At 50.6% G+C, this 10,338-nt stretch overlaps 1 protein-coding gene across 2 annotated transcripts in view; it reads left to right on the top strand.

Moving 5' to 3' along the window:
* The first annotated feature begins 2,297 nt into the window (after positions 1 to 2,297).
* The window catches only part of Slc43a2 (solute carrier family 43 member 2), a 42,409-nt gene continuing 34,368 nt past the window's right edge, over positions 2,298 to 10,338 (top strand). Inside the window, exons 1-2 of one of the 2 annotated variants that reach the window (XM_051180028.1) lie at positions 2,298 to 2,441; positions 3,291 to 3,493. In XM_051180028.1, coding sequence (XP_051035985.1) covers positions 3,334 to 3,493 — 160 coding nt within the window. In that variant the 5' untranslated portion in view covers positions 2,298 to 2,441; positions 3,291 to 3,333. Of the gene's footprint in view, positions 2,442 to 2,873; positions 3,111 to 3,290; positions 3,494 to 10,338 lie in introns of those variants that run through there. The other variant, XM_051180027.1, reaches the window with a different exon arrangement.

Below are 10,338 nucleotides of genomic sequence, written 5' to 3'. Positions count from 1 at the left end.
TTTCATTCAGTTGGATCTGGGTCATCTTAACAGTGACTTTGGGAAAGCCACTAAGCCCTCAGTTTTTCATCTGGAATATAAGGATAATGGCTATATCTAGGGTGGTGGTAGGAATAAAGTGGCACAGGGTTTAAAAGCATCTAGTAAAAGTTTAGCTGTCAATAAAAGGTGATTACCATTGTCGCTACCATAATCCTTCTAGTGCAACATGATCTCATGCCCTAGAATCTGGTACTTCTTCCTTGCTCATGTTTTCATCCTACAGATTCATATTGTGCACCGGATTGAGTTAGTAGGAAGGGCTAGTAGTACCAAGGACTAAGACATGTCTGTCCCCAAGGAGTTTCCAGTGAGTGGAAAATGGGGACATATGTTATAAAATATTACAATCAGCAGACACAGAGAGCTACAGGCATTATAGAGGGTGGCTGGCGACGGCTTCCCAGAGGAGGTGCTGCCCAAGAAAGGGCCCTATTGAGAGAGGAGCAAATTGGGAACCCCAGCGATTGCATGACACTAGGACCAGGAGGAGGGAAAAGCCTGCTGCCTGCGTAGGAAGCAGCATGGGCGGGTCAGTTGGGGAACTTGAACTTTATCTAGCAGAACAAATGGTAGAGAGTTTCTGCAGAATCTAGCAAGAGGTCAGGTTTATCAAGGTCAGATTTACATTTCCCACAACTCACTGCGGGGTGGATATGAGATGCAGAGATTGCTGGATGAATAGCTGTGTCCCAGGAACAGAAATGGGCAGATTAGATAAACGCAACGCCTGGCTATACTGGTGCAGTGGGGGAGGGGGAGGGGAAGTGAATCCTCAAAATAGATTAACATAACTTTCCTGTTGAAAAGGTAAGTTCACAGCATCTAACTTCTTTAGATGCTATTAGCCCAGTATGGTGGCACATGCCTATGAATCCAGCACTCGGGAGGCAGAGGCCAGCATGGTCTACATGGTGATACCCTGTCTGAACAACATCCCTGCCAGATGGCACTATTACCCAAGGGAGAAGGGGACTCAATTTTAAGGGAGAAACATTTTAGAGCTATATTTGAAGAAAGTTCTCAAGTATATGGCTCAGGGAATGGATTGAAGGACTGAATATATATGTAGGTGGCAAGTCCAACTTGGAGCTTGTAAGATTCTGCACAGTGGGTCATCAGACCTGAAAATTCACCAACTCTAGACCAAATCTGGGAGGGCATGCGTTGGCAGGACGGCTAGCGAAGGTTCAGGGCACCAGGGGGCGCACTCGAGCTGAGGGACGCGGAGCCAGGTTTGGAGGGACTTTCACAGCCCTAAAGCGAGCCAGCACTTTAAGTGTGATGAATCTGAGGGACACCGAATGTTTTCCGAGGGTAGGCTAGTGCCTCTGGTCAAGGAGACACAGCGGAGTTAAACCTCTCGATCCGAAGCTCCATCTCTCCTACCAGCAGCTCCTCAGGGCAGTGCAGCTCTGGCGATGACACGAAAAGGATAGAACCCTCTAGACCCATAATGACCCATAGCGCTCTCTAAAGCCAGACTTACACTAGTTGCTCGGAGTTGTCCACAGCACGAAGGGTGGAAGACTGTGTCAGCCACATTGGAAAGGACGTTTGGGAAAGGGGAAGGAGGAAAGGACGCACCAAGGTGATCGGTCTGAACACTGGTCTCCGAGGGCACCGAGAAAAACACGCACCGGATGGGGACCGTGGCTTCTGGATGGATGACCAGGGACGTCTCGGTCCTAAAACCTGACTACAGATCTTTAAGAGACACCGATTTTGGACCAGGCAGGAGGCACCTGAGGGCAAGGAGACGGGGAATCAGAAGACCTAGCAGGGATGCAGTACATGACACCGGGACCTGCCTGGGTCGGGGGAGTCCGACACCCGCAGCAGCGCCTGGATAGGACAATTGGGAAAGGCAGCGAGGAACCCGGCACAAAGCCCGAGGAGCAAGCCGGGCAGCGCAGCACGAAAGGGCAACAATGGCTCGCGGAGTTGGTGCATCCGGCCGTGGTTCTCTCCGGGTGGGGACGGGGGTCTATACTGCGGGTCCAAGAGATCCGGTGCTGGAGCCCAGCTCAGGGTGGACCAAGACTGCCTGAAACGCTGACCCAGGGATTTGACCGGGTAGAGGGCTCCGAGCAGAGAGTGAGGCGATGCCCGCGGGGAATCCAGGTCGAGGGGCACTCCAGTTTCACTGGGTAGAGCAGGGCCTGCCCAAGCCGCCCCCAGCCCCCCCATTCCTCTTGTTTGTCTCCAAGTCCGGCCGGAACCGGCTTCTGCTCGCCGGGGGGCGGGCGGGTAGCTGCTGATTGGCCAAGGCCTGTTTCCAGCCCCACTCAGCCAATCAACGGGTAGCAGTGTTTTTCATCTTAGGGTAGGAATAAAAGGGCTGGAAATAAAGGGGGCAGAAAAGGCGCCGGGCGGGCCCGATACACACCAGTAAGAGCCGGGTAAGCTCGATTCCCGGGATCCGGGCCCCAGATGAGGGTGCGGGAACGTGAAGCTGCTCAGAGGCCGGGGTTAGAGGGAAGGTGCATGCTTGTTGGAGGGAAGACACTGGGCGAGAGACTTGACGAAAAGGGAGAGTAGGAGGATGGAGGGACAGGAGCTGCTTCTACAGAAACGGGCTAATTGCCAGGCGCAGGGGTCGCACGGTTGGCTCGCGCCGCCGGTTTGAACCGGCTTCGCCTCTCCCATGCGGGGTTCGCGTGGCGGTAGTGCCTAGCGACCTGGACACTGACCAATGGCGCGGCAGTTCCTGCGCGATCCCGCCAATGAATGCACCATGGGCGGGCCATTCCGGAGCTCCCTTCGCTGATCTTGTGGTTGAAGGAACAAGCTTTAGGGAAGGGTCTTGAGTGCGGGCGGGCGGGCGGGAGCCTTTCAGGGTCCTTGGGAGTGGCAGCTCCCAGGTGTGCCTCTGCTCAGGTGGCCTTATGGCAAACTGCCTCCTTTTACGGTCCCCGTACTAGCTATTCAGACTTGCTTGGGGCCAGGACCAGCTGCATGTCCTTTATGATGCGTTAGTCCCGTTCCAGCTGCCATGCCTCAGTTTACCTCCGAGTGAACTGAGGGAGAAGCTTCTCCATTTGGCCCGCAGGGCCCCACCGTGGCCGAAGGTAGCGGTACCAGCCAGTCACGGGTTCGGGGTGGCCCAGATTCCGGACAGGGCTGGGGTTCACTTCTTTTGCGGCATGCACCTACAGTCTGGGCTGCTGGGGGCTGACAATCTGGTGGCTGTGCGCCAGCGGTCATACTGGTTGGGTAGAGCCACAGCTAAAGCTGAGGTCTGTGCGCAGGTGTCTGCAGAGCCAGAGCCGGCCGCCACTGCCACACCGCACCATGGCGCCTACCCTGGCCACTGCCCATCGGCGCCGCTGGTGGATGGCCTGCACGGCTGTGTTGGAAAACCTCCTCTTCTCAGCAGTCCTCCTGGGCTGGGGCTCGCTGCTAATCATGCTCAAGTCGGAGGGATTTTACTCCTACCTGTGTACGAAACCAGGTGAGAAGGATGTCTGGGTTAGGGGCAGAGTTCCCAGAGTTCCCAGAGTGGGGTTTTGGGAGAGGGTGGGTGGTGGTGATGATCTAAGCAATGCCCACTTTGCTGCACAGAGCCTCCTACTGCCAAAAGGCCCATTTGATTCTCATCCAACTCTCTAGGTGCATATTATTACCATTGTCCCTGTTTGTGGATGGACCAGTCTTACATTTGCCCAAGCTGCAAACTAAATAGACTCAGGACCCCTAAGTGCAGTCAGGAACATAGCTGGCTTCCCGGTCTTCTAGGGCCTACAACATCGCTTGCCTTGCAGTAAACATGTGTAGAAAGAGGAACTCGATTCATAGGCCAGGGTGCAGCAACTAAGAGGAAGTGGCTTCGCCTCCACCAGAAGGAAGGTTCATCTAGATGTACATGTTTTTAAGGCAGGCCATTACGGAGTCTCCTAAGGGCTTGCCAAGATATAATTTCTTGTCTATTTTTGCTGCTTTATGATTCTCCAAAGGCCATTTCCTTTGCTAAACTGTGAGAACATCTCAGTGGCTTCCAAAACATAGTAGGGAGGAAGAGGAAGGGGACAGTGAGGAAAAGGACGCTAGGTGAGCTCCATTAACCTTCTCAAGGATGGCTGAGGGTTGCCTCGACGCCTCCAGCCCTTCCTCCTTCCATTGTCTTCCCACCCTGATTACTGCAGCTCAGTGGGGTCAGTTCATCAGAAGGGCTCAGTCAGCTACTAACCTCTCCCTTCCTTGGTAAGAACTGCCCTTGCCTTTGCTGTGCCCCACCCAGTACTTTAGTCCTCTCTGCTGATGGAGGTGGCCCAGATTTGACTCTTTAGGTCACTGTTAGCAGATTTTTTTTTTTAATTTTTTTTTTTTTTTTGTGATTATTCATTTGGGGGGTAGGGGTAGAGCACTCTGGAAAGTCAGAGGATGACTTCTGGTTGGTGGTTCTCTCCCACCATGTGAATACCTGAGGTTGAGATTGGGTTGACAGGCTCTGTGGCAAGTGCTTTAATGCCCTGAGTGTCACATCTAGAGTTATTTTTTTAAGACAATTTCTCTGTGAACCATTACGTGGCTCTAAAGGGTGTGTGTGTGTGTGTGTGTGTGTGTGTGTGTGTGTGTGTGTGTGTGTCTTTTGTTGTTGAGACAGGCTCTTATGATATAGCCCAGGCTAGCCTTTAATTTGTAATCCCTTCATCTCATTCTCCTGAGTGCTGAGATTACATGCCTACACTGCCTCTCCCAACCTCTCATTTTTAGCAGGAAGAGAAAGCTTTGGACCTGCTCCTACTGCCTGTAACTCTGAGCAATCTTTTGTTTCCTTTCTCTGATCTACCCAGAGGATCTTTAGTGTACAGAGCTTAGCAGGAGAGGGTAAGGGAGGGAGAAAGGGAGGGAATTCAAAGGCCACCTGGGAGAGGGCAGAAAGCCTATCGTTTATAACCAACCTTTAGCCTTTAGCACTCACAAATATTTCCTAATAGCCTAAGGGTTCTTGGCAGGTCTTTCCCCACATCAGCAAGAAATCTTGAGAGATGAGAGCCAGACCTTGTTCCCTGACCAAGCTTTCTGTTCTGCTTAAGAGATGTTAGGGAATTAATGGCTTCCCTGACACAAACAGAGGTGTTGGCTCTTTTCTCTCTTTGTTGGGGTGGTCCATTGGGGGTCTAAAAACAGAAAGGAAATAAAATCATAATCCCTGACAAAACTTTTAGTATCTCATCCATACGAGAGGACTGTTGAGATCAGTTCCTTTAAGTTCCTTTTCTTCCTTCCCTTTTTTTTTTTTTTTCTTTTTCTTTTCTTTTCTTTTCTTTGACTCATGGTGCTGGTGAAGTCAGATTGTCCACTTACACAATTTCTTGGATGGTATGGGCACCATGAGGCTGGAAACTGCTTTCCTGACGAAACTTTCTTCCTTCCAGAGACAGTGCCAGCGTAGTGCTGAGCTGGTATTTAAGTGCCCGAGACACTTGACAGGTCACTTCTACAAACCAAAGGGAAGGGGAAGGGTCAGGACTGTGGGTTGAACATCAACTTCTTATCCCGTGCCTTTGCTCCGCTGTCTGATTTTGGTTTTTCTGATTATCTGGCAAACCCGCTGACCTAGCATCCTTGCTGGGAAAGCCTGCTGATTCCACACAGCTTATCTCTCCAGCCTCCTTGCTTCTTGGAGACCAGCTAACCTGTTGACTTTTGGGACCAAAAGCCTCTGTGCTTCCTTGACTGGGAGTGCCTGGCAAGGTTAGGGTCAAGGTTTGCTCTGTGTCCCAACATTGTCAACCTCGGTGGATGGTTGAGTTGATTGTGTTAGACGTTTTAACCTGCTGTGTATAGCTGACTGAGATGCGAATGTCTCAGCTTTTTGTTGTTTTTAAGATTGATGGCTTGAGTTTGTTCACCAAAGGAAATTTGCCTGAACCTGTTGAAAGGTTTTCAGAACTGTGTTGGGACTGTAGCCAGAATCTGGCTACCATCATGGTGTTGGGTTCCAGTTTGGCAATGTGGGAAAAGGAAAGGAATTCCTTGAGTCCCTGTTCCCTTGCAACTTGCTTTGCTTTGCCTGTCACACGGCCCGGGACTAGTGCTTGGGAGCTGGGTCTGGGCATTGGATGAGTTTTGTGTATCACTCACCTGGTAATGGCAACTAGAGACCTCTCTCGTCCCCCTGGTGTGGACAGTTAGGTGTTAGTATGTGAAGAGTGGAGCTGTCCCAAGCTGAGTCCGTAACCACTCACCTGACATGACTTATTCCTTTTCTCTCTTCTCTTCTCTTTGTTTGTTTTGATTTTTATTTTTGGTTTTTCAAGACAGGTTTCTCTGTGTAGCCTTAGCTCTTCTGGAACTCACTCTGTAGACCAGGCTGGCCTCAAACTCACAGAGATCCACCTGCCTCTGCCTCCCTAGAGCTGGGACTAAAGGCAGAGGCTACCACCACCACCCAGCTTTCTGTTGTTGTTTGGTGGATTTTTGGGTTGTTGTTTTGTGTTTGAGACAGGATTTCATCATATAACTCTGGCTGGCCTGGAACTTGCTGACTGATCCTCCTGCCTCTTCCCCCTGAGTGCCAGGGCTAAAGGTGTATGCCAGCATACCAGGCCCTTTGGTGGATTTTGACAAGGACAGCTTGGGCAAGGGGTATCTGTGAATATTGTTTCTTCTTATTTAGTTCACATATTCAGTAAATGTCATTTTTGTTTGTTTGTTATGAGGTAGGGTCTCCATTGTATATCTCTGAATGTTCTGGAAATCACTGTGTAGACCAGGCTGGCTTTGAACTCACAGATATACCTCTGCCTCCTAAGCACCAGGATTAAAAGCATGAGCCACCACACCTGGCTTAATAAACCCTACTGAAGTGCTAGACTGGGGTCCCCTGAAAACAAGTCTGTACACACAGACTCTGTAGAGTTGAAGGTGGTAGGAATAAGACCAGCAGTGTGGATCTGGTTGTGCCCAGGTGGTAGGCCTCCCAAAACTTAAGGCAGAAGCCTAGAGGGTGGGGAAGGGTGAGCTGGGGTGCTTGGGGGGGGCAGTGGGAGGGGGAGCCAGAGTAGGCCATATCCTCACCTCAGAGGGGAAGACAAAGGGCTGGTACAGCAGGGAGATGACTGGGCAGGTGGAAGGGTTGGGAGGCAAGGAACACTGGATTTTATTCTCAAGGCCAGAAGGAAGCCAGGGAGGCAGAGGACCGCTGGGGTGCAGTGAACCTCTCGGAGGCTCTTGAACGGTTGAGGGCTTGCCGCATGCTGGGTGTGGGTGGAATGAGGCTTATGAAGATAGACATCTCCATGTCTCCTGCTAGAGTTCAGCCCAGCTCTGAACATGAAGATGAACCCTATCATGTGTCATGTGTGTTCATGGACGTGCTCTCACATTTATGGACACATGAGTGCATGTGCAAGTTGATGCCAGGATTCTTCTGTCCCTGTCCTCCTTTGTTTATTGAGGCAGGATCTCTCGCTGAGCTCAGAGCTCACAGCTTTTCCACGGTTAATGCGGACCAGATGCTAATGTTCATGCTTGAACAGCAAGTGCTCTACTGCCCAGCCTTGGCTGTCTGTCCTTGGCCTGTGCAGTCAGTACCTGCTAGGACCTCTCACCCTGACATCAAGAAATAAGACAGTGACTCTAGAGGGCAGAGGTCCTGCTGCCCCCTGGGGAAGTAGCACAGAGCCAGACTTGAGATGTGGACAGGGAGATTTCTGAGTTACTTCAAGGCCTTACCTCTTAGGGGCTTTTATCCTTCCCTTGAGCCAGTGATAGACTTTTAGAAATTGAACTTTTGACTTTTATTGCTTATGAGCATAACTGTCTTTTTTTTTTTTTTTCCTTGAGACAGGATTTTACTATATAATAGCTCAGGCTGGCCTTGAACTCATCCTCTCTTCTCTTTTGGAGAGAGTTTTATATGTAACTCTGACCTGGAACTCAGTATGTAGACCAGGATGGCCTCGAACTGCCTCAGCCTCCCAAGTGCTGGGGTTACAGGTGTGTGCCTCTGTGCTGGGCTTGTCCTTTCTTCTTTTAGCCCAATTTGTTTTTTATTTATTTTTTTCAGTGCTAGGGATCAGAACCAGGTCTTCATACATGCCAGGTAATTTGCTTTACCACTTAGCTACACCTATAGCTCACCCATAGTTTATTTGGAATTCAGGAAACTCCAGAAGAAACAGTAAGGGCTAAAAGCTAGTACCTGCAGCCTCAAAAAAAAAAAAAAAAAAAAAAAAAAAGTCACGAAAAGAGTACCCTTGTCTGCCATCATCACCCTTACCCTTCTCGTGACCTGATTCCCCTCCCTGACATCTGTTGTCCTATTTTGTCTTAGTGTCTCTTGAAGGTCCTGGGGGGTGTGGGTTGGCTTTCCGTGCCTTTGTAGAAGAGCAATAGAACACCCTTTCTCACTAGGTGATAGGAAGGGCCCTGGTGTGGCCCAGCATTTTCCCAGCTTTGTTCTCTCGGCCTCTAGACTGCCTCTAACCCACAAGGACAGCATAATCACAGTCTCGGGCTCTGACAGACTCCATTTGAGTCTAGCTCTGCAAGACCTTTCTGTAGACACCTGCTCTGCCATTCCACACACAGTGTCGTGGAATGTGGGGTCAGCGTGAGAGGGCACTGAGTGGCCCAAAGAATGAATACTACCGATCAGTGGCCAGTACTCAGGCTGCCTGCAGGAGGTTGCTGTTGCCACCGGGACCTGAGAGAGAGAGAGAGAGAGAGAGAGACAGACAGACGGGGGGGGGGGGGGCAGCAGTGCTCTGATGACTATGTCCTGTCCTGCCTGCTGTGTGGCTTATACGACCTCTCACCCACATCTCCCCTGCTGGGCCGAGATGCTGCTTCCTGTTGCCGGATAGACTAAGGATGGGAGAGTGGCAGGAGATGCTGGGGCAGGTACCCTCCGGAGGGCTGGCCCGAGGTCAGCACCATGGAGGGGAGGGGCTCAGTCACCAGCCTGAGAAAGAAGCCTTCCCTCAGCACTGGCAGGGAGATATTCTGGAGTTCCCCACTCTCTTTGTTTGCCTGGGGTGAGGGGAGGACTCTCGCTGACCCTAGAGAAGCCTAGGGGAGCTCTGAGTGGGGTTACAGAACTCTCTTGCCTCCTCTGCCTCCTCTGCTAAGATTTTGTTTGTGAGTCTTCTGAGTGGGGCCAACAGTACAAGGCATTGTTCTCTCTTCCTGACCCTGGCAGCCTCAGTACACTGTGGTACACCAGTTTCTTGTCTGTCTTCTTGTTAGCCCTCCTTGGCTGTGTTAATCTGGGCTGTTCTGACCACCCCGAGGTTGAGGCACCTATTTAATAACAGGTACAGGTGGGACCCAAACAGGCTGGCCTGAGCTGGGTTGTCGATGGCTGCACTCTAGACTGAGCAGGGCATATCTTGGGACTTGACACTTCCTAGGTACATATCTGTTGGTCCCTTTCCTGGCTTTCTGTGGCCAGGTGGGAGAAGACAAAACTGGAACAACCTGGGTATGACTAGGCATGGGACCAAGATAACATGTGTGGGCTGTTTATTGCTAACAGAGCTCTAGGCTCCCTGAAGGTTCAGTTCCCTCCCTATGTAAAGGACATTTAAGTTTCTTCCCCAGACAAAGAAAAGAGGTTATTTGGTCCCCCCAATTTCCAGATCACTTTCTGGAGGGAGGTAAGCAGAGGCCTGGTGGCTGCATTGAAAATATTTAAGAACAGATATGGGTGATTTGAAGTATTGATCCCTACTGCTGGGTATAGGGTATAGTGGCTCCAGAATGAATGAAGAATAGACACACATTCTTCTACCCCAGCCCCCCTCATCAGAGGCCCCGTGTCTAGTTGTAGACTGGGCAGATCATCAAATAACTTGAAATGTTGCCAGATGGTGGCACACACCTTTAATCCCAGCACTTGGGAGGCAGGGGCAGGCAGATCTCTTGTGAGTTTAAGACCAGCTTGGTCTACAAGAGCTAGTACCAGGACAGTCTTCAAAGCCACAGAGAAACTGTCTCGAAAAAAAACAATAATAACAACAACTTAAGATGTCTATCCTCATGTGCTTCTACTGTATGAGGAGACAGACGATGTCTTTGGATTTAAATTTTCTAAATTACATTTAGATATGTTTGTGTGTGTGTCTGTGTGTCTGTGTGTGTCTCTCCGTGTGCATGTGGAAGTCAGCAGGTGTTACAGGTGTTGGCTCTCTGCTTCCATCATGTGAGTCCTGGGGACTGAACTCAAGTTGTCAGGCTTGACTCCATCTCATCTGTGCTGGCTGCCATACCTGCATAGTTGCTTAGAAATGCTTATCATTGCTGAGTGGAAGCCTGGTCCCCATACTCAGGTCTACTTCCTGTTCTGCT

Source organism: Phodopus roborovskii, unplaced genomic scaffold, assembly GCF_943737965.1.
Source record: "Phodopus roborovskii unplaced genomic scaffold, PHOROB, whole genome shotgun sequence".
Classification (NCBI taxonomy): Eukaryota; Metazoa; Chordata; class Mammalia; order Rodentia; family Cricetidae; genus Phodopus; species Phodopus roborovskii.
Note: the sequence above shows the minus strand (reverse complement) of the source record. Positions and strands in the feature narration are given on the sequence as shown.